The sequence below is a fragment of the Sinocyclocheilus grahami genome, unplaced genomic scaffold (genome assembly GCF_001515645.1).
Source record: "Sinocyclocheilus grahami isolate Dianchi unplaced genomic scaffold, SAMN03320097.WGS_v1.1 scaffold122.1, whole genome shotgun sequence".
Lineage (NCBI taxonomy): Eukaryota > Metazoa > Chordata > Actinopteri > Cypriniformes > Cyprinidae > Sinocyclocheilus > Sinocyclocheilus grahami.
Genome location: NW_015505301.1, coordinates 700,694 through 724,206, shown reverse-complemented (window position 1 = coordinate 724,206; position 23,513 = coordinate 700,694). Strand labels below are relative to the sequence as shown.

The window sequence follows — 23,513 nt, the reverse complement described above, 5'->3', positions numbered from 1 at the left end:
TATCAAGAAAAAAAAGAGACGGAAGCAGCAGTTGTGAGTAAGGGTGGTTATGTGGCTGCTTTTACTTTAAGAGCTGCCGCTGCTAAACGAGAGGCAGATCTGACACATTCTTAAAAGTGACTCATATATAACAAATATATACATACAGTATATGCACAGTTGTAAGGCAGCTTTAATCGCCTTTTTGGTAGCTTCATGACTTAATTGACGGCATAACTACGACATTGCATGCTTGTAGTTTATTTCGCGCTTTATGAAATTATATACAGTGCGCCGCCACATTTGTGCATGCAATTGAAGAGCATGCACTTCAAGCACAGTATAACAGCTGACAGGACAGGAAACATGTTAGTAAAAACAATTTTTACGAACAACTCATCTGACCGCAGTTCACTGATGTCCCACTGAAGTTGCCTCGTCACCTGTACCGTTTCTGCACTCGTTTGACTAGCACCTGTCACTGAAGCAAAGTGGAGTGCACGTCTGAAAAGTCTCCCATTTGATGTGGTCGTAAAGATGTTCTGCATTTAAATAAACGCAATTCTTATCAAGAAAAAAAAGAGACGGAAGCAGCAGTTGTGAGTAAGGGTGGCCAACCCTAGCCCCGCCCCTGCGTTAAAGGGGGTCATTTGATGTTGCTAAAAAGAACATTATTTTGTGTATTTGGTGTAATATAATGTGTTTATTTCTAGTCGTGTCCTCTTTTGGAAGGCCAAATAAAGTATTTTCGCTTTCACAACAAAACACACAGTGTCTTCACAACATGGCGGTGGCGGTGGCAGCAGCAATAAAGTTACGCCTTCTTTCTTTGCGTGAACATTTGGGCGGCATTATGCAAATCTTCCCACATCGTGACGTAGACATGTGGGGGCGTGTTTAAACAAGGCATTTAGGAGGGTGTGGACTAGTCTTAACTTTTATAAAGAATATCTCTTTGGGTTTGAGACTTTAGTCTTTGCGACTTTAGGGATCTTATCTATTCACGAACAGCTTGTAACACTCCAAAGAGAAAGGAAAACTTGAAATCGCATCATATGACCCCTCTATTTAGGTCAAAGCAGAAAATTGCTAAATTTTTAATGCCGCTAAACTGGAAAAATTAATTGCATGCGTTAACGCGCTAATTTTGACAGCACTAATTATTACCTTAGATCAGATAGCCTAAATCAACCTTTTATCACCGCACAATATACAGTAATTAAATATCAGGACTGCAGCTTCCCTGTTAAGATTCTGCCAGTTTTCTAAGTATGTTTTCCCGCTTCCTTGCTTGCACAGTGAACAGTATGTGATGTTTCATAAATCCAGGTCACAGAACACTGACATCTTTGAAAATCAGCTGCTGTCAACTAATCCTGAACTGCACTATTGGTCGAGTACCTTCAGAAATGTTGCACTTATGTGTTCCTATAGCTCAACTGGTAGAGCATGACGTTAGCAACATCAAGGTCAAGAGTTTGAATCCCAAGAATGTGCATACTGATAAAACGCATACCTTCAATGCAATTGAAGTCGCTTTGAATAAAATGTAAATGGATTTGAGACCCATCTTAGTTGCAAGATAACGACAGAAATAACAGCCTCAGGAGTATTTAAGTGTTCAAAGCTTCTGAACACTAATGCCTTAAAATGTTATCCTACCATTTTGGCTATCAATGTGTCATTGAAAGCACATTTTGGTTATTTCTCTGAACCCCCTGAAGCTAGCGAGGCTGATGAATCGTTCAGTCGCATGATGCGGATGGTCTTTCCTGTGCTATTTAAACTGCGCCGCTGCCTTGCTGGCAGTGAATCTGTGCTGTCATCTCTAAGGCCTTCAGTGGAGGCTGATGAGACTTGACCATATGGCCCTCCGCTCAGATCTCGCCATCCAGGACCCCTGCCAAAAATGCTGCTCGCTCTGAAATCTTGATCAAGAGTCCCGCTAAGAGTCTTTATTGGTTTGGATTTACGAAATTCTCTTAAAATGCTGTGATAAATGCTCTTTTTAAAAGGCTGTAATGACATCACACTCCACCTGTCATCTGTAATGATCAAAACAGCCTAATGGAGGGGTGCTGTTTACCGGAGAGTCTCGGTCTTTGAAATCTTGTCAGCGTAAGCCCTTTCCGAGTGATTTGACTGGAAATATAACCAATGTAACCCAATGATTTTCTGCTCTGCTTCACAGACTCTTTCAAACGAGAGCACATTAACAAAGTCGATATCTCTCCCGCGAAGCGCTTACTGGCACCACATCACGCGTCAGAACAGCGTGGGAGACATCTGCAATTACCAAGGTAAGACAGAGCTCCTTCCCACTCCACGGCTCAGTGAAAACACCATCTTTATATGTCTGTCGTACTTATGAGGGTGACGATTTCATCTGAAGCTCCACATGGTACATTTATAAATTGGTGAGAAACACTGGCCCCTTTGCTTGGGTAAAATAAATCAATGCGAGGATTGAGTAAAGCATTGATATGGCAACACATTTGTGCGTATACCATGTTTTTTACATCCTGCTGGCCTTTCTGGAGTCCTTGAGTGAAAGGTGTTTTGTATGACGGTTTGAATGCAGTACTGCATTAGTTTAGCTGGTGGATTTAATTCACCATGTGAATTAAAGTGAGCGTAAATTAAGCATGGAAGGTTTCCATAGTGATCTTGAAATACCAGTAAAGCTGAGTTCCGCATAGGGAGCAGATTTGCATAAAGTAGCTGATTAGTTTTTATTCATCTAATTGAAACAATTGTGTCAGCAGAACCTTACTGTATTTATGCTTATAAAAACATTTTTGATGTTTCTCCAACAAATACATTCATAAATACAAGATGATTACAGAACATGTCATTTATTTACTCTCATATTGTTGCAAACCAGTTTTACTTTTTCTTCCATGGAACATAATAAGAAGACGTTTAGCAGAGTGTTTAAGCTGCTCTTTTCCTTACAGTGAAAGTGAATGGGAACCAGGAGCTTTCAGAACAATAGGGGCTTTCACACCACGTAGTTCTAGGAAATAGCCAGCATGGTGGTTCCTAGAGAACCAATTTCCCCCTTGGGCCATTTTCCAGGTTGCATTTGCACCGGCAGCGGGTACTCTGAAGCGGCCGACAGCAACATCTTCATTCACTGCATTTACAAACGTAAATAACCTGTGAATGGAGGAATCTGTGAGCTGTTTTTGTTGTGTGTTGTGGGCTTTGTGATAACGGAGATGGAATATAAACGCACAATACAGTGTATATGCGATTTGAAAGAGTATGAAAATTTGACTAAATCTGCTATGACAACTTGCATTGTTATATATCATCGAGGCTGAGAAAAGAACACAACGCTGCAGACAACAGGCCGTTATCACTGTTTTCCATGTTCATGGAGTAAATATTTTTACATGGTGTGATGCAGTAGACTTTTGAAGAATTTAACTTTTGGCAGGGTCTACTGCGGGCGTGTTAATGTCCAAAAGGGAAAAAAAGGATGGCTCAACCCACAAGTACTCTTTAGATTATGGTGATGTTTATTTACAGGTGCACCGAAAGTCCAATAGTCCAACCGTGAAGAATCATTTACAAGTGAACAGTCCCAACAAAAAAAAAGCAAAAAAATACAAAGTACCAAAGCAACCAAATAAATAAATCAAAGATATATAAGTATCCAAATATATACAAAAGTATGCATACCGTACAAAATAGGTTTTTCAGCTCACGGCACCACAGTAGCATGCTTGCTTTGACTTGGTGAACAAGCAAAGAACTGGAGTCTGGCTGAGGCTTATAAAGGCCAGTCTACGCCCCCTTTTTGGGCACACCAGGTATGTTTTACCAGGTACATTGTCTTCTACACTAAGCTAATTCACAATAATGTAACCTTGGAAAGAAACAAACATTATACAAACGAACTGCATTAAATATAACCATAATAAAACCAACATCAATAACACAATCTAACGCCTTTTACAGGTTAGAACTCTGATACCCCACATAAAGACAAGACATGGGTTCAGTGGGTAGCTGGTGTTTTGTATGCGTTTGGCCAATGTAAGCAACAGACACTTATGTCACTGGTAGTTCCTATAGAACTGTTTTAGACCCTACTCTGAAGTAGGAGCTAATTTAGTTCCTCCAAACGGAGTTCCTAGAACTAAAACCATTCCTAGTTCCTGCTGTGCGAATACACCAAAAAGTGGGTACTTGCGCCAATAGTACTAGGAACAATGAAAAGGTTTGTCCGGTGTGAAAGCCCCCAAAAACCACCATTAAATTATTATAAAAGTAGTTTGTTTGACATGTGCACTATTTTTTGAGTCTTCAGAAGCTCTGCAATAACTTTGTGTGAAGAGAACAGACCAGAAGAACAGAATAGTTTTTGTAACTATTCTTTACTTACTTTCTTCCATGGAATAAGAGAATTTCAGCGGAATATTCAAGCTGCTCTTTTCATCACAGTGAATGTAGTGAAGAAAGATTTTTCTAACTATATTTAGTTTGACTCATGCACTATTTTCTAAGTCTTCAGAAGATATACAATAGCTTTGTGTGAGGAACAGAACAAATTAAACTTGAGATTCACTAATAATCTTGCTTTGAAAATCACTCTCAATTCACTTTCATTGTATGGAAAAGAGCAGCTTAGTCATTCTACAATATATACTTTTTTTTTTAATTCAGTAAATAATGACAATTTTTAAACTTATTCTTTAACTTTTAAATATTTTTTTGCTGCTCCCCTCACTGATGCACATTTAAATGGCATATCCATGTTACAAAAATACATATTGCATCTACTTGCTATTTGTGCGCCATTGATTTATTATTTTATTTTTTCATTTCTCATGGATAATCTTTTAGCTAATGCTTTTGAGTGTTGGATTGGAAGAGTGTGTTAACTGAGAGAGGTCCATGTGGTCCAGAGACACATCGCATTAGGGAAATGATATGTCCATCTGCTGGGAGAGAGATGAGTTAATCTGCCTGGTGAGAGATAACTAGACACCACATGGTTTTGGTGCCTCGGTTTTTGTCAAGCTGTCAAAACCGTCCTTTGTCATATGTGAATAACCTGTGCTTTTACTGTTATGCAATTTCACAAGGATATTTGGTCATATGAATGCATCGGTGTGAGAGCACAAAAAGAGTATTGGCTATAATGACACAATATTTGCGTCCCTAATCAGTGAATAAATGTTTTGAGGCAGCTCCAGCTGCTGATGTATCTACCTCTGAGGCAGCCGGCCTTAAAACCACTGTCTCATTCATCATTGTGGCATTCCCATTGTTGAGATGTTAGCCTGATATAGTGAATGTTCCCCCTCCTCATCAGCTTCCCTCAGAAATACAAATTCAGCAGAATGCTGCTTTTTTTTCAGTGAATAAATTGAGTGCATCACCATGTTGAAGGACGGTGTTTAGGTTGAAGAGTCAATGAGAGTGCGCGCCTTCCGTGAGAGGAAAATGGAAAATATTACAAAGATCTCTGCTGTGCAACAGCACTCTCCTTGCGAATTGTGCTGAATAGAGGACTTTGCCACCTGCGTAAGATGGCATATACAGAATAAGATGCTTTTTCTTAATCAATCAGCATGCATATGAACAACCCACCGCACTGCTGCATGCGATAATATACAGTTCATGGCATAAATCTAATAATTCACACTTGAAGAAAGGATATTACATTAATAAATCAGTGAGCAAAGATTAATTGGTGACAGCTGATCATTAACAAGCAGTATGTAATGTTCAGTATATTCGTTTAACGGCTCATTAGTTTGTGTACATTTAAATATTTTTTTATATAAACGTCAAATGTTTCAATAAAATAAAATGTAAGTTCAATAATAAGTAATTATTATTTAAGTCATTAAGTAATAAATAATAAAATGTACACCATTGTTCAAACGTTTGGGGTCCGTATTTTTTATTCAGCAAGGATGCATTAAATTTATCATTGAAAGAGAGGCATTTATAATGTTACAAAAGAAACCATTTCCAGCATTGATAATAATAAGAAATATTTATTGAGCACCATATTTAGAATTTAGGTATGATTTCTATAGAATCATGAATGAGAAATAATGCCTGGAAAGTGTTATGTTGATGCTGGTTCAGTCACAGCTCAGGTGAAAGATAGAAAACAGGGGCCAAACTGGCAGCGTACATTTGGTCACAAGATAAATTTGTAGTCAGCAGGTATGGATTTGCTGACTCACATTATATGAGTCATACTGTATGTTCTGGTAAAAATGGATCACCTCATTCCCCTCCAAGACATGTAGCACAATTAATAAATACTTCCTGTTACAAATAGCCTTGCAGTATATTACTTTTTTTAACCACCTTAGAGAAGGTGAAATAATAATGTCACAATAATGTCTTTAAATTCAACTACAGTACTTGTCTGTCACAGAATTTGCCAAATTTTGGATGAGTAAATCAAAAGTAGGGCTGTACAATGAATCAAATCGCAGTATAGACTAGTGTCTGTGAATATTAACCTGAAAAAGACTGCTTTCACACAATACTTTTTTGTCCATGTTTTGAAAAGTAAACTTCTGTAGGTATTGTTAGTTTAAAAGGTATTGTACATTTAAAAATAATTGTTTTCATTTGATTACATTTTAAAATATTAAGTTTTATGCATTCATTTGATATCCACTGTTTATTGGTAATACATTTGTATTAAATCATAAAAAAAAAAAATAGAGGGAGGAAAAAATTCTGAAAAAACACAACACATTTACATTTTAAAAATGTTATATGTTCTCAGAATTTGGAGTTTATATCTCACAATTTTTACTTACAGTCGAGGTCCGAATTATTGGCACCCTTGGTAAATATGAACAAAGAAGGCTGTGAAAATAAATCTGCATTGTTAATCATTTTGATCTTTTATTTAAAAAATTCACATAAATTTAACATTTCATTGGAGAATAAGAATTTAAAATGGGGGGAAATATCATTATGACATAAATGTTTTTCTCTAATACACATTGGACACAATTAACGGCACCCTTTTATTCAATGCTTTTTGAAACCTCCATTTGGCATAATAACAGCTCTGAGTTTTCTCCTATAATGCCTGATGAGGTTAGAGAGCACCTGACAAGAGATCAGAGACAATTCCTTCACCCAGAATCTCTCCAGACCCTTCAGATTCCCAGCTCCATGATGGTGCTTCTCCTCTTCAGTTCACCACACTCATTTTCTATAGGGTTCAGGTCAGGGAACTGGAATGGCCATAGCAGAAGCTTGGTTTTGTGCTCAGTGGCCCATTTTTGTGTTGTTTTTTAAGGTTTGTTTTTGGATTATTGTCGGTTGGAAGACATCCAAACATGGCCCATTATAAGATTTCTAACAGTGTCAGTCACTTTTAGATTTTTTTTTATCTGTTGGTATTTGATAGAATCAAAGATGTTATGTATCTAAACAAGATGTCCAGGACCTCCAGCAGAAATATAGGCCAACAACATTAAAAATACAGCATTATATGTCATTGTACACATGGGGTACTTTTTATCCCTGTGTGTACCAAACCCATCTTGAGTGTTTGTTGCTAAAAAGCAATTTTTTTAGTTACATCTGACCATAGAAGCCAGTCCCATTTGAAGTTCCAGTCGTGTCTGACAACAGAATATGCTGGGGATTGTTTTCGGATGAGAGCATTTTCTTTTCTTATTTTTTTTTCTTGAAACCCTCCCAAACAACATGCGGTGTAGGTGCTGTTTGATTTTTTTTTTTTTTTTTAGGTTTTCTCACCCTGAGACTCAACAATTTTCTGCAATTCTCCAGCTGTGGTCCTCGGAGAGTCTTTAACCACTCAAACTCTCCTCCTCAGCGTGCAGTAGGACGATATACAGGTGCATCTCAATAAATTAGAATGTCGTGGAAAAGTTCATTTATTTCAGTAATTCAACTCTAATTGTGAAACTCGTGTATTAAATAATTATTTATATTCCTGTGAAACAGGAAGCCATGCCTGGATAATTTCATGTTCATAATCACCCTGGTATGCGCAAAATTGTAAATATGAATGGGCATATACTTCACAGATATTTTACTCATAAGAATTTCTAACATTTAAACATTTCTAACACATAAAAAACATTTGTCATAATGATATTTCCCCCCATTTTAAATTCTTATTCTCCAATGAAAGGTTAGATTTATGTGAATTTTTTAAATAAAAGATTTAAAAAATCAAAATGATTAACAATGCAGATTTATTTTCACAGCAGATTTAACACGCTGCAATACTGTGAAGCTTTCAATTACACCACTATAGAAAGCTCCCCTTGTGTCATAATTATATCTAGCATAATTACTGTAACAGTGAACTGTGAGCAGAGAGCTCACACTTTGTAAGACACACACACAGGTTAATTCAGTTCCACACTTTTTTCAGGGGCCAGCTGCATAAACTTTGCCTCTGTTAAGACTGTTTGACCAACTAGTAGTTACCAAGAGGTAATGATACATATTTTTTGGATTCAAATTAGACCAATTTATGTTTTTATGTAACCAACATTAAAATGTTACGACCAGTCTTAAAACAAAAAATTAGATGACTAACTTAGCATTTTATGCCACTGTACGAACACTTGCACTAAGCACATGGTTGTCTGGGTTCGTGCTGGTCCAGTCCAGTCCATATACAGACTCAAAAATGCCCATCTTCGTATACCTCACCATCTCTGTAATCTGAAATCAATGCACAACAGACTCAATCTGTGTGCCTCCCTGCCAGACAGCACGCTCCCAGCAGCTCCAACCTAGCAGCGATGGTATAAAGAGGCTTTTCTGGAAGATTCAGACAAGGAGGAAGGAGAGAGCTTTTCTTATTATACTGTATATACACGCTCACATGCTGCCGTTTCGGGTCTTGGGAATGCTCTGGAGTGGTTTGATATGCCTGATTGGTCCCATGTGTGTCATTTTGACCAGCTGCATCTTGCTTTTCTACTGATTGGGACTCTTCTGTTCCCTGTCAAAGATTGTACTCTGTGTGTGTGTGTGTGTGTGTGTGTGTTTCCTTCAGCAAAAACATGAGTAGGCGTACTTTTGCAGAGAAGTGTTATTTTTGTTACTCTTACAGCTGTGTATTCGTTAACTAGTGTTACTGATTCCTGTGCGGATAATGGCCATATTAGCCACTGACTGATATTTAATGTAAACAATCTATAAAGGTTTGCATTTAAAAGTGTAAGGCCACACCAGGCATTCAAATTTAAATGTAAAAAATAAGTCAGTTTACATACAGTATATAATTGGTATTTTATGACCTCATATTAGTTAGATTCCATTGAATATTTGTACTTTTAACAACGCATTTGTTACATCACACATCTATTTAAATTAACTGTGTAAATAAATTAATTAATACATTAATTAAATCTAAAATATGTAAATCTAAACTGTCAAACATTTAGCCTGAAATCTGGATGATGCAAGGGGAAAATTCATGGACATGTTGTTTCTCAACTACCCAATTTTAGACTTTTGAAAATGGAGGCTTTTGCTTAAAACCTTTTCTTCTGCCTTCATTAGTTTGGCTCATTTACTTTGGCCTTTAGGTTTATAATCACCTTGCGGTGAGTGGCTGTCTGGTGACGGCAGGTTATGTGTGAGCAGATTGGGCTTAATGTAAATTAACTTTCAGAGCAGGACAATCTGAGTTTACTGATGCATAGAAGTATGTAGTGGACAAAAAAAATCCCAGTCAAATCAATTTCATTCATTTAAATTGACCATTTATCTGAGAAATGTCCACCATTTTTTTAGTTGAAATAGAAAATAATATTTTGTACTTTTCTTTAGAGACATTAGCTCTATGCATGTATGTGTGTGTGTCTGTGTGATTGTATTATTTTAATTATTAGTAAGGATGTCCCGATCAGGTTTTTTGTGCCCCCAATCCGATCCGAAACAAATATTGAGTGTCTGCCCATACTGAGTCCTAATCCGATACTTGTGTATTCCTAGTGTCTGGTCACAACACCAAATCTGAAGCAAGACGCAACCCATAGCAACACGTTATGACATCAGACAAAAGTAAATGATAAATGGATGAGAGATCATTACAAAAATGTGCATCAAATACACTGAACACAGAAGCTCAAACGTGTGTGACGCACTAGAACCTCACTGGTTCTCGCATGTCACGCACGCACATTTCTTCTTAATTTTGGTTTTAATGGCGGCTGAGCGTGCACATTTGAGCGTCGTCTTTTTCTTTTAATGGAGGTTGGCAAACCATGCATACCGCCACCTACTGCACGACACCGACATGACAGTTTCCCTTTCAGATGCATAATTTATGGGAGAAGAGTATTAAAATGAATCACGCAATGCGATTTATTAATGTTTGCGCACATCAAATTACTGGTATTTGTGCCATTATTTAATGCCCCCGCAAAAAATGTCTTAAACTATTTTGCGCTTGAAATTACTGCATTTATTGTAACCGCAGGCACCGCAGAGAACCGATAGCATGTGGTAGAAGGGAGAGGATTTTTTCCACACATATTAATTTATTTGGAATGCCAGAAGAACATATTATTCGAATCTGAACATATCATTACGCTAATTTGCGCAGCACTTGGTAGATTGCGTTGGTCATTATGAAAATTAGATGTTGCATCTGTGTTCTTTAATTTGCACATTGTCAGTAAATCACTTTTAATTTTCTACACCCATTGGCGCTGTTTTGGAAATGTGCCCTCGCACAAATTTGCCCTGTTTAGTAAATCTGGCCCCTAATTGGCCCTGATCCTGATCCTTGAGATCGGCTTGGGACATCCCTAGTTATTAGCTAGTTATTTTTATTTTATCCGTTTTTTTGTAATCCACTGTAATTAAATGGCAATAAATAAATACTACTAAATGGCTTTATTAAAGGGATAGTTCAACCAAAAATTTTAATTACCCCATGATTTACTCACCCTCAAGCCATCCTAGGTGTATATGACTTTCTGCTTTCAGACGAATACAATCAAAATTATATTAACTCTTTCACCGCCATTGACGAGTTATCTCGTCTTTTAGAAGAAAACGCTTCCCCGCCGAAGACGAGTTTTTACGGCTTTTCACTGTTATACACTCGGGGGCGCTATTACACATCTTCTGAACGAGTACAAAACCTCCTGAACAAAAAAACACACGTGAACAGGACGGACAAACGAGCGTTCTCTTATGTAAACAGATGCATATGAAAAATAATGTGATTATCAGAAACAGACAGCATATAAATGAAAACTGCATAATGTTATGGAGTAAAATGTTGATCCAGGAAGTGGTATATGTCTGTGCAAGCTTTGGAGGTGTTGATGGAAGCGATTTACTGGATTTATGCTTTGATAATCGTACTGAATATTATCCAGATGTAGTTTTTGATAAAAATGTGATTTTCTCACCTTTTTGCTCAAAATTATGCATTTTTATGAAACCTACCTATATTCAAGTGTTGATAAAAAAGAATGCTTTAAGCTAGAATAAAACATCAAATATTCATACAGCAAAATATTCTGGAGGCCATCGAATTTTAGTGAAAATCATCAAAATTGTTGGCAGTGGCTGGCAACTTTTTTCAAAAATGCTGGCGGGGAAAGAGTTAAAAAATGTCCTGGCTCTTCCAAGCTTTATAATGGCAGTGAATGGGGGTTGAGATTTTGAAGGCCAAAAAGGTGCAGCCATCCATCATAAAAGGTATTCCACACGGATCTGGGGGGTTAATAAAAGTTTTCTGAAGCGAAGCAATTCGTTTGTGTAAGAAAAATATCCATATTTAAAACTTAATAAACCATAATCTCTAGCTTCCGTTAACTGTCGTACGCGCATTCATGAGAGAGTGGCGTTCCAGCTGATGACGTAGGATGTAGATGAACGCAGAAGCACAGAGGAACGTGAATACAACAGTTCGCTAAAAATGATACAATTGTGTTGAGTATATATTGCACTGAATAATATTGTATTCAATTTGCAAGGTTAGATCGGTTTCATGCTGTAACTAGCAACTCCAAGAAAGATCCAAGTTAGCAGTTGGCAGCCATTACAGTACCACTGCTCATAAATATTTAATTCATGTGTGATGTTGTTTATATGTTGTAACTAAGTTTAACAGCATAATGCACATATTGTTAGTGGTGCGTTGGTTGCAACTTAGTGCCCATTTATGCCAGCTAGACTGAGCTGATGCAACCGGCCCATGATGCAATGGCAGAGATGTCATACTGTAAATATTTTTCTTTCTGTTTTTCAGCTACATCTATCTGTCAGTCTGACTGAACAATATATTTGAATGTTTGTGAGGGATTACAATTTTTCAAAGCATTAAAATAATGAAATTTACACAATATATACAACAGGTTAAAGCAAGCACAATACTCTTACAATACTATACTGTAGTTTTTCTAGAGTTGCTGTGTTAAGTCAGACTGGTGTGACCGCCTTGCTTTAATGTCAAGCCAATGACAAATCGTCTGTGTCTCACCAGGTTAGATCAGTGTACTGCAGCCTCTTGTGCGAGTGTATGTACACATTTATGTGTGTGTGTGTGTGAGACAGCTGTGGTGTAACCCAGAGCCCCGGCGCAGCAGGAGCTGTCTTGCACACAACAAATATGCTTGTTTACCATCCTGGCAGATAATTCCTTTTTTTTGTCCTACCCGACTGAAACCGGGCCAGAACTTTGAGCAACAGATCTGCAGTATAATGACTTTTTTTCTTTCTTTTTTTTTAAAGACTGGCTTGTTTCAAGTGAGGTACGAAAAGCTTGTTTGGCTTCTGTCATTTCATAGGAACTAATGAAGAAGAATCGAGAGGTTGTCACTTGTTTTCTTCTCTGGTCGTTGTTAGTTGAAGCCCCTGTGGTGGGAACTGATGGTGTTGGCCAACTGGCTGTTTGCAGTCAAAATTGGGGAGTCGAACACAGCGGTACTTCTGTCGATGTTATTAGTTTGAATAAATGTAACATGATGCCAGTGTTTGAAAATAAATCAATACACATTTTCTGTGCATGTTACTCCTTTAATGACAAAGATAAGAGGATATTGTCTTTTTACTTCCTCATTTAGTGTTTGATGTTTAACAAGGTGTCTTTGCAGTATTATTTTAGTATTATTATACTATTAAAGTATTCATGACTATTTTTAACTAGTTTCTATGTTTATTTTTTTTCATTTTTAAATATTTTCATTTATTTTTTATTTTATATATATATATATATATATATATATATATATATATATATATATATAATATATACACACAACATATATAATATAATTTTTTATATTTTTTTTCTAGTGGGTGCAGGAAACTATAGTTAATTTATGTAAGTGAGGATAGCAAAATGAAGTAAACTGTGACATATTATACCCAAAGATTCTTCCTACAGTGGACTACCAGTAAAATTTATAAAAAATTTGGGACCAAAAATTTGATTTGACACTTTTACCTGACCATGTTTTGTTACATACTTTTCTATCAAAGTTATCTATCAAGATGAATTTGTTCTGACAATTTAACTCTTGAGTTCTTGTCATATTTTATAACCATTTTCTAAACTATATAAGTTTTGGTTTGACTGTATATATATATATATTGAAGATCACAAAAGAAAAAAAAACAAATTTTTAAAGAAACTTGTAAAGAATAAGAAATATTCATTGGACAAATCAGATACAAAGACAATCTTTTAATTGTTTTTTTTTATTGTTTTTTTTAATTTGTTGTTCAATAGTAATTTATCATTTATATTTATATTATTTAATTGAACTTAAATATTTTGTTTATATATTTGTCTTTTTACTTTCTCATTCAGTGTTTGATGTTTAACAAATTGTCTTTGCAGTGCTATTATAGTATTTATGAATATTTATAATTAGTTGTTTTAATTTACTTTTATTTTAGTTGTAGTAATTTTAGTACAACTTAAACAAGAAATATACAGGTGCATCTCAATAAATTAGAATGTCGTGGAAAAGTTCATTTATTTCAGTAGTTCAACTCTAATTGTGAAACTCGTGTATTAAATAAATTCAATGCACACAGACTGAAGTAGGTTAAGTCTTTGGTTCTTTTAATTGTGATGATTTTGGCTCACATTTAACAAAAACCCACCAATTCACTATCTCAACAAATTAGAATACTTCATAAGACCAATAAAAAACATTTTTTAGTGAATTGTTGGCCTTCTGGAAAGTATGTTCATTTACTGTACATGTACTCAATACTTGGTAGGGGCTCCTTTTGCATGAATTACTGCATCAGTGCGGCGTGGCATGGAGGTGATCAGTTTGTGGCACTGCTGAGGTGTAATGGAAGCCCAGGTTTCTTTGACCGTGGCCTTAAGCTCATCTGCATTGTTCAGGTCAGGCCAGTTTGCTGGCCAGTCAAGCACACCAACACCATGGTCATTGAACCAACTTTTGGTGCTTTTGGCAGTGTGAAGGAAGCATGAAGTGCTCCAAAATTTCTTGGTAAACGGGTGCAGTGACGTTGGTTTTCAAAAAACACAATGGACCAACACCAGCAGATGACATTGCACCCCAAATCATCACAGACTGTGGAAACTTAACACTGGACTTCAAGCAACTTGGGCTATGAGCTTCTTTTTCATTATAGTTTGACTCTCAGTATTTGATAAAGATACAGTTTCCTGGCTGCGCAGGTACACTGTATTGCCTTTGTTATAAGAAAGTGACACAGCTTGTAGGCTCCAGACATTGCAAATATTGTGAGAGTGTCCATGTGTGTGTGCTGTTTATCTGGCCGTTGCTTCATTTCCTCCATCCTGTAGAGCTCACTGCCAGCTCAGATCATCTGCGGCGCGGTACCCTGACTGCAATTTCCTAAGGTGATGGAAACACACATGTGGATGGTGTCTGTTGGCAGGTCGCTGGGGCCACAGAGGCATAACATGTTTACCAAGCATGCAGGACAAGTGGCGCTCCGACTGCCCTTGGGTTCATACAGGCTCCCACAAATCCGCTTACATCAAAAGTGTGACATCTGGATGAGAGGACACCTTCTGTGCCGCCAGAATCATGTAGCAGAGCAGGAGCGCTCAGTTCTGCCACATTCAACCCTCCTCCAAGTTGCCTGGAATGTTCAGGAAAACACAAGGGCGATCGGACTTTCGGATGAGGAGGGTTGGAACTCAACTCTATTTGATCGTCACTAGTTCACACAATTAAAGATGCAGACACTTTAGGCTCAAGTCCTGTCGGTGATGTTTTAATGACTGCTAAGCAAAGCGTTATGTGTGGACAAGTAAGGTCAAGGTCTCAGAAATTAAATAGAATATACATAAAATCAATACCTGAATCACTCAGATATCTGTATCAGCACGTAAATTAACATATCTGCTGAATATCTGCTTTGTATATTAACAAACTCTTAGTAGTCAGTACTGCATTCCAGTAAGTTATAAACACAAACTAAATGTTCTAGCAATAGTACACGTATAAAAATGAAACTTGTGCCACTCTCGTGCATCTTTTTTTGCACTGTGAATTGGCACAAAGCATAGTGTGATTGACTGCTTATATTACACACTGAATGTGTATACAGAACTGTACTCTAGTGGTTGGCAAGTAGATGCTGTCGCATTAACTATTGGGACACACTACCACTTCTAAGTGCATACCGTACATTTAAAGATGTGATCAAATGGAAGTAGCAGCAGATCTTTGTTTCCATATTGAGCCATACCTCTCAGCATAACAGATATGTAGGGTATGTTGTTGGAGACTTTAAAAAAATTTTTTTATTAATAATAATACATAAAATAAAATGATAAAGCGTTGATCATACAACAAGCATTTAAATGTCATTGTAAGACATTGTTGGGAGATATAGTGTGACAACTGATATTTATATGCATTTTATGTAAGTAGTCTGCTTATAAAGATCTCATTGATTTAAACAGAAGACATTAGCATTTAATCTTATCTTTTGGCCATATAAATATCAGCATGTTATTGCTCAGTTTAGGCCTCTAAATAAAATGTAATAAAATTCTGTATATTTTTTCCTTCTCAATTGTGAGCTCCATATATGCCGTGAAACCCTCGTGTATCAATTACGATACTCAAAAAAAAAAAAATGGCCTAAGGTGCAATAAACTGTTTTGTTTTTAAACAGACAAAGTGATAGGAGAAATATGGCACTGATGAATTGGAAGTTTATGACATTTTGATAAATCATGAGGTTAAAAATTAAATTAAATATAAAGTTAAATTAAAATATAAAACGTAGGCCTATCAGTGGATGAATTGTTCACAGTAAGATCTATAACATTCATTTACTAATAGATAAAATGATTATATATTATTAATAGATAAAATGAGAGCGTTTACAAGACATTGTGTAGTGATATCTGAAAAGCATAAATATACTGGAAATAGTATGCACCTTTGGCATACTATTCTCAAAACGCTATGATTTGGGACGCACTAATTATTATTTAGGACGGATCGTATGCGAATTGGGGACAGAGCTGGCGCAGGATTCAGCATGCACCAAAATACATTGGTTTTTCAAAAAAGAAACATTTCACCCAAACTAACCCACCCACCTGTAACAAGTTACAGTCTTCCATGCAATACCTGTACGTTTCTCAGAAGCGGCTCGGTTGGATTCTAAATAAGGTCTGTGTCATTCGCTCGGTGAGCTTGTATTTGTTTGAGGCAGTGCTCTATATATATGGGCTTGGGATTGGTAAGAAACAAGTTTTGTGTGCTTCGCATACTTGGAGAGCAAGTATGCTCGTCTCACCCTGGATATTCTACTCCTCTCATCCATAATTGATCACACAATCACCTCTAGAAAATCGAGTTAAGCCATCTTCCTCTCCTGCGAGCGTGCCAAACACTGATAGGTGGAGAGTTGCCAAGATCTTTTTTTTTTCCGTCTTGTTTGAGGAACGGTGTGATATTAATGCACAAAGGCGATCAATGCATGCATTCAAAAGCGCAGGAATGTGTTTTGCCGTCCACTTATTATCTTTTCTCGAATGTCTTTTGGAATCGGTGCCATCTCGATAACACGTGTTATGATCTCTTTGGCTCTTTCAAGGTACGAGCTTGACTATGACGCTCATTCCACGAGCGCAGACGTTTCAAAGCTTCCTTTCCGAGCAGACGGAGGACGAGCGGAACCAGGAGCAAGCGACGGCGGCCTCCAGCGGCTGCGACAGGGACTGCAGCAGCTCGCCGCTCCGTTGACTGCACGGTCACGGCTGGACGAAAGCCACGACTCACGGACATTCCAAAGCTTTAGGAAGCTCATAATAGACACATGTACAGTATGAACTCTCTCTATATATGTATGTATATGTATGACTTAATAATTATTTGTAGAACAGTGTGTATACTAAGAACTCTAGGAGCCTCTTTTTGTACGTCGAAGTATAAAACAAACAAAAAAAAAACAAATGCCAAAAAGTTGTACCATAATCTTTATTTTCCTTGTGTAGTTTAAGACAAATGGACTTTCTGCAGTTATTTTTCAGATTTACTGTAAATATTAATGCGCTGTAGCGCTTAACACCACAAGTTTCTTGCATTTTTGTCAGTCGTCGTGACACACACTTAGATTCTGTCGAACAAGATAGTCTATCTGTTTGTGTTTTAGCACCCTGCACTTTTAAATTAAGAGCTTGTTTTGCACTTTTGTCATTTGCTTTTGGTTTCAATATGTGCAGCCATGTTGTCTGTAGATGCGTGCAGTGTGGGACATGGGGAAAACGTATACTTTTAAAGGGATAGTTCACCCAAAAATGGATATTCTGTTCACTTTCCATGACTGGTATGGCTTGCTTTCATCTGTGGAACACAATAGAAGATATTTTGAAGACTGCTGGATGCACGTTTCCATCAAAAGCACTGTAAATGTATCATAAAAGTGCCCACAATACTCGATTCTGAATATTATGACTCCAGTAGTGTTGTGTGATGAACAGACCCAAATTGAAGTGGTTATTCAATGGAAATCTTTTAGCTCGCTGATACTGTGCGTTTAAATCATGACCAAATCGCAGATCTTTTCAATGAATCAGTTGAGCTAGTTCACAAAAACAGTCCGAATGATTCATTTACTACTAGGCCTAAGTATGTTCACAAGTTCCATTGAACTCTATTGGTAATGATGGAACTTGCGACTATAGTTGCTTTGGGAAGCACATCCCATGGTTTGAAATACGAAAAATAATGTTTGACATTTTTGGACAAACTATTCCATTTAATCTTTTCCCCCTTATTTTATATGAAATTCATTTCTGAAATGTGTCTACACACTGGACGAGAGGTTCGGTTATTCTGAATCTTCTCACACTGCAGAAGAAGTGCCTTCAGACTCTGCTAGACTGAGACTCTGGCTAGAACGCTGATTAAATTAGCATCCTGCTAGCCATCCAACATGTTTATAACTGAATTACATTATATGTCGACACTGCATTTGTCTAAAAGCAGAACAAAATGTCTATTCTCTCCCTGCACAGGAAAATCCTTTTCCAATAACTCTACTGAATGGGTTTCAAAGGTTCAAATGGTCTTGATAGTGGATGATAGAAGTGTGCACCGAAACAATAATGCATTCGGCGCGACAATCAATTCAGATTTACTCTACAGTAAAATACCTGTAAATGACTGTTGATGTTTTGTTTAATTGTGCTAGAAAAACCTGTTTCAACCAGAATAACAACACAAATGATCATGTCATGACTAAAGGTTGGAGAAGCACATGATGAATTCATTTAAAATGTCTTTATAAAGGGAACGCCCTTTTCTAAGGGGATTTCTAAGGGATATTTGGTCAAACACTGTGTTTTAGTCCATGATATTCCAAATTGTGCCAGCTATGAACATTACATGGAAATTCCCTTTGGGCTTTTTCAGGAATCATTTCTTGCATAATGTCTTTCTGGTTGTGTTAAAGCATTTACACAGGTTTCCGTTTGTGTGTGTACGCTTATTTGTAATTGTGTGTTGTTGTTTTTTAATCCATGTTTTATTTTATGGCATTAAGTAGAATTTTGTCCTGTGTGGATATGTCAATGTTTACTGAGTAAAATAAACTGAATGGACTTTACATGAATTCATTCTAGTCAGCGTTTAGTTGCACTTTAATATGAATTAACCTCTTGTTTTATTGCAATGTGCATTGTTCTTCATTTAAAATGTCTTTATAAAGGGAACGCCCTTTTCTAAGGGGATTTCTAAGGGATATTTGGTCAAACACTGTGTTTTAGTCCATGATATTCCAAATTGTGCCAGCTATGAACATTACATGGAAATTCCCTTTGGGCTTTTTCAGGAATCATTTCTTGCATAATGTCTTTCTGGTTGTGTTAAAGCATTTACACAGGTTTCCGTTTGTGTGTGTACGCTTATTTGTAATTGTGTGTTGTTGTTTTTTAATCCATGTTTTATTTTATGGCATTAAGTAGAATTTTGTCCTGTGTGGATATGTCAATGTTTACTGAGTAAAATAAACTGAATGGACTTTACATAAACCCCTGAATACAGTATATGCATCTGTGACAAAGAAATAATTCACCAAAAATGAATGCGTATGCATGTAATACATAATATATACCAAGGCAGCAGTTATTTGATCAAAACTACAGTAAAACGGTAATATTGTGAAATATTATTAGAATTTTAATGTACTGTATTCTTTTTAAATAGGCTATATTTAAAATTATATTTATTACTGATGGCAAAGCTGCATTTTCAGCGTCATTACTCCAGTCTTCAGTGTCACATGATGCTTCAGAAATCATTTTAATATGCTGATTTGGTGAAACATATAAGGCAATAACAATATGAAACATTTCTTGTTATTAATGTTGAAAACAGTTGTGCTGCTTAATATTTTAGTTGATTGAATATTGGAATTGAATATTTCCACAAAATGTGCACTTTCAGGATGATTAGAAAGTTCAAAAGAACAGCATTTGTTTGAAATAGAAATGATTTGTAGCACACATACATGTAGCATTAATTATAATATTAAATAAAATATTTTTATCTTATGTTGATTTGGTACTTAAACTGCAATATGTAACGTTTAGTTAAATGAACAAACATTGGTTATTGGCACATACATAAGACAAAACTGTGTTCTGTTCAAAGCTGTCTTCTTTCCTCGATTCGCAATGATAATGTTATAATAATGATTTAGAATGATTTAGAATTTAGGGTCCGATTTTTTGGGAAATTGATGCAAATATGACCCGGCGACTATTGGGCCTGTTTCGAGGAGCTTTGTAGCGTGTTCTCAGAAATGAACAGAAGCGGACAGTAGTGAAGTATTTTTCCTCTGCTGTAAAAGTACTTTTCAAGTGTCTGTACTTTATCAGTGTTTTTCTTTAGAAAATTTTACTTCACAACATTCCAAATATGTAACGTTTAGTTAAATGAACAAACATCGGTTATTGGCACATACATAAGACAAAACTGTGTTCTGTTCAAAGCTGTCTTCTTTCCTCGATTATTTCCTCGAATAATGATTTAGAATGATTTAGAATTTAGGGTCCGATTTTTTGGGAAATTGATGCAAATATGACCCGGCGACTATTGGGCCTGTTTCGAGGAGCTTTGTAGCGTGTTCTCAGAAATGAACAGAAGCGGACAGTAGTGAAGTATTTTTCCTCTGCTGTAAAAGTACTTTTCAAGTGTCTGTACTTTATCAGTGTTTTTCTTTAGAAAATTTTACTTCACAACATTCCAAAGCATATGATTGTACTTTTTACTGCACTACGTTTCATATTAAATATTTAATACTTAATTGCATTAGAAATATATTACTTTCTTACGTTTACTCAAGTAAAAGTAATTCAAAGTTTTACTTGAGTACAAGAAAGTACTACATTTTTTATATAAGGTAAAACAAACAACTTTTTATGAAATGTAGTGCAGTAAAAATGCTTTGGAATGTAGAAGTAAAAGTTTTCCAAAGAAAAACACTGATAAACTACAGATACTTTTTTAATTTACTTGAGTAAAGTAAAAATACTTCACTACTGTCCGCCTCTGGAAATGAATTGCTTAGAATTTAAACGTGTCATCCCGATGCTTTAAATCTGTAAAGTTAAGTGCCAATCATCGTTGACAAAGGCGGAATCACCTCAAACTGTGGAGAGTCTGCAAAAGACAGCGACAGAAGTCTGTGCTAATACCAGAGTAAATATCGGCATGGCTTTCGAGAAATGGCGACAACTGGCAAAATCTGAAGGGTTAAAAGACTGATGTAGAGACGCCTTTTTCCCTGCTGAACAGGTAAGACATTTCAGTGGCTCAATAGCTAACCATCATTAGAGCACTTGTTTGCTTGATTCAGGTAGCTATCCAAGATCCAAGAGATCCGATGTCGCCATCACATATTCATCCACGCAGCAGTGCCATACATGCAATCAATCAATCAATCAATCAATCCGCAAGCAACAGAAATGGTGATAGAGAAGCAAGTTACATACTGCAGCTTTAAAAATGTTATCAATATTGAAAAAAAGTGCTGCTTAATATTGTTGTGGAACAATGCTTTAAAGGGATAGGCCACAGAAAAATGAAAATTCTGTCATTAATTAGCCTACTCACTCTCATGTCGTTCCAAACCTGTAAGACCTTCATTCATCTTCGGAACACAAATTAAGATATTTTTGATGAATTCCGAGAGCTCTCTTCGTAACACGATCAAGGCTCAGAAACGTAGCAAGGAGGTCGTTAAAATAATCCATGTGACAGCAGTGGTTCAACCATTATTTTAGGAAGCTACAAGATAACTTTTTGTGCACAAAGAAAACAAAAATAAGGACTTCATTCAACAATTCGTCTCCGCTGCGTCGCCGCGTAGTGCCATTTTGGAGAGTATCACATAGCCTACTTAAACAAGGTATGTATGCGGATTGTTTATGTGATACTCTCCAAAATGGCAAAGTATTGTCGTAACTTTGTAAAATTACAGTTGAAACACTGATGTCACATAGATCATTTTAAGATCTCCTTGTTATGTTTCTGAGCCTTGATCGTGTTAGGATCCATGCTGTCTATGGGAGGGTCAGAGAGCTCTCAGAATGCATCAAAAATATTTTAATTTGTGTTCCGAAGCCGACATGATGGTGAGTAATTAATGACACAATTTTCATTTTTGGGTGTACTATCCCTTCAAGAAAGTTTAAAATAACCACACAATTTGAAGTATAAATCTTTTGTAATATAAATGTATTTGATGTCATTTGATCCCAATCTTTAGATGTAATGTATTTTTTCCCTTTAAGAGTTGTTCATGTTACTTAAAGGGGTCATCGGATGCGACATAGCCTACATTTTTATAAGTAGTTTGAACTGAAATGCGTGTTGGCAGTGTGCAGTGGCGCCTGCAGGTGTACGGCTGTAGGCACTGTGAGTACCATGAGCGCTCAGACTGACTTGCGGCTGGTTTCCATTGTGTTGTGCTAATTTCGTTGTGTTGCGCACTACTGGCCACTGTAAAAAAAAAAAAACTGCTGGGCATTTATGAATAATACAGTAATATGACACCTGTTCAGCCAGGTTAGTAATAAAATCATCAGCGACACCAACCAGCCCTCCTCCAATATACGCATAACCACATTAATTTGAAGTATAAATCTTTTGTAATATAAATGTGTTTGATGTCATTTGATCCCAAACTTTAGATGTAATGTATTTTTTCCTTTAAGAGTTGTTCATGTTACTTAAAGGGGTCATTGGATGCGACATAGGCCTACATATTTACAAGTTGTTTGAACTGAAATGTTGGCAGTGTGCAGTGGCGCCTGCAGGTGTACGGCTGTGAGTACCATGAGCGCTCAGACTGACCTGAGATTTGCCCCGCAAACATTTCAGCAGTTATTATAGGCCTGTGTGTCCCGTATTTCTGTCGACTGAACCAGCCATGCCATTAATTATGAATTGATCAGTCTTTTGCATGCCAAAGTCAATTTCTGCATATAAATATTACACCAAATAGAAGCAGAAAATCGTGCTATATGCATTTTCATGAGATCGGGTTAGCCTACAACAATTAATTTGTAGGCTATTTTACAAATGGCAATACAACGAATTCATGACAATGTTTTACATTCAAGCTACCTGTAAAATGTATAGTGAAAAGTACTTTAAAAGCATCTGGAATGCAATAAAGTAATTTTTTAAAGCATTTTCATGAGATCGGGTTAGCCTACAACAATTAATTTGTAGGCTATTTTACAAATGGCAATACAACGAATTCATGACAATGTTTTACATTCAAGCTACCTGTAAAATGTATAGTGAAAAGTACTTTAAAAGCATCTGGAATGCAATAAAGTAATTTTTTAAAGCATTTGCTGCATGGATTAAAAAATAGGCTAATAAATAATTCACATATCAGACAAAATTGCATTGCAGCAAATCCTTTAAATTTTAAGGTATTCAGAACAGAGCAACATAAAAATCAGAAAATATAAGCAGCTATACAATTATAGGACAAAGTTTTACATATATGCCATTATAATTTGTGTTTTATTTTTT

General features: G+C 36.4%; 1 protein-coding gene across 3 annotated transcripts in view; it reads left to right on the top strand.

The window, feature by feature from the left end:
• The window catches only part of LOC107589921 (docking protein 6-like), a 106,450-nt gene extending 87,695 nt beyond the window's left edge, over window positions 1-18,755 (top strand). The window contains exons 7-8 of one of the 3 annotated variants that reach the window (XM_016278494.1): window positions 2,171-2,279; window positions 17,056-18,755. In XM_016278494.1, coding sequence (XP_016133980.1) covers window positions 2,171-2,279; window positions 17,056-17,204 — 258 coding nt within the window. In that variant the 3' untranslated portion in view covers window positions 17,205-18,755. Of the gene's footprint in view, window positions 1-2,170; window positions 2,280-14,776; window positions 14,839-14,871; window positions 15,017-17,055 lie in introns of those variants that run through there. The other 2 variants (XM_016278495.1, XM_016278496.1) reach the window with 2 other exon arrangements.
• Window positions 18,756-23,513: the final 4,758 nt, after the last annotated feature.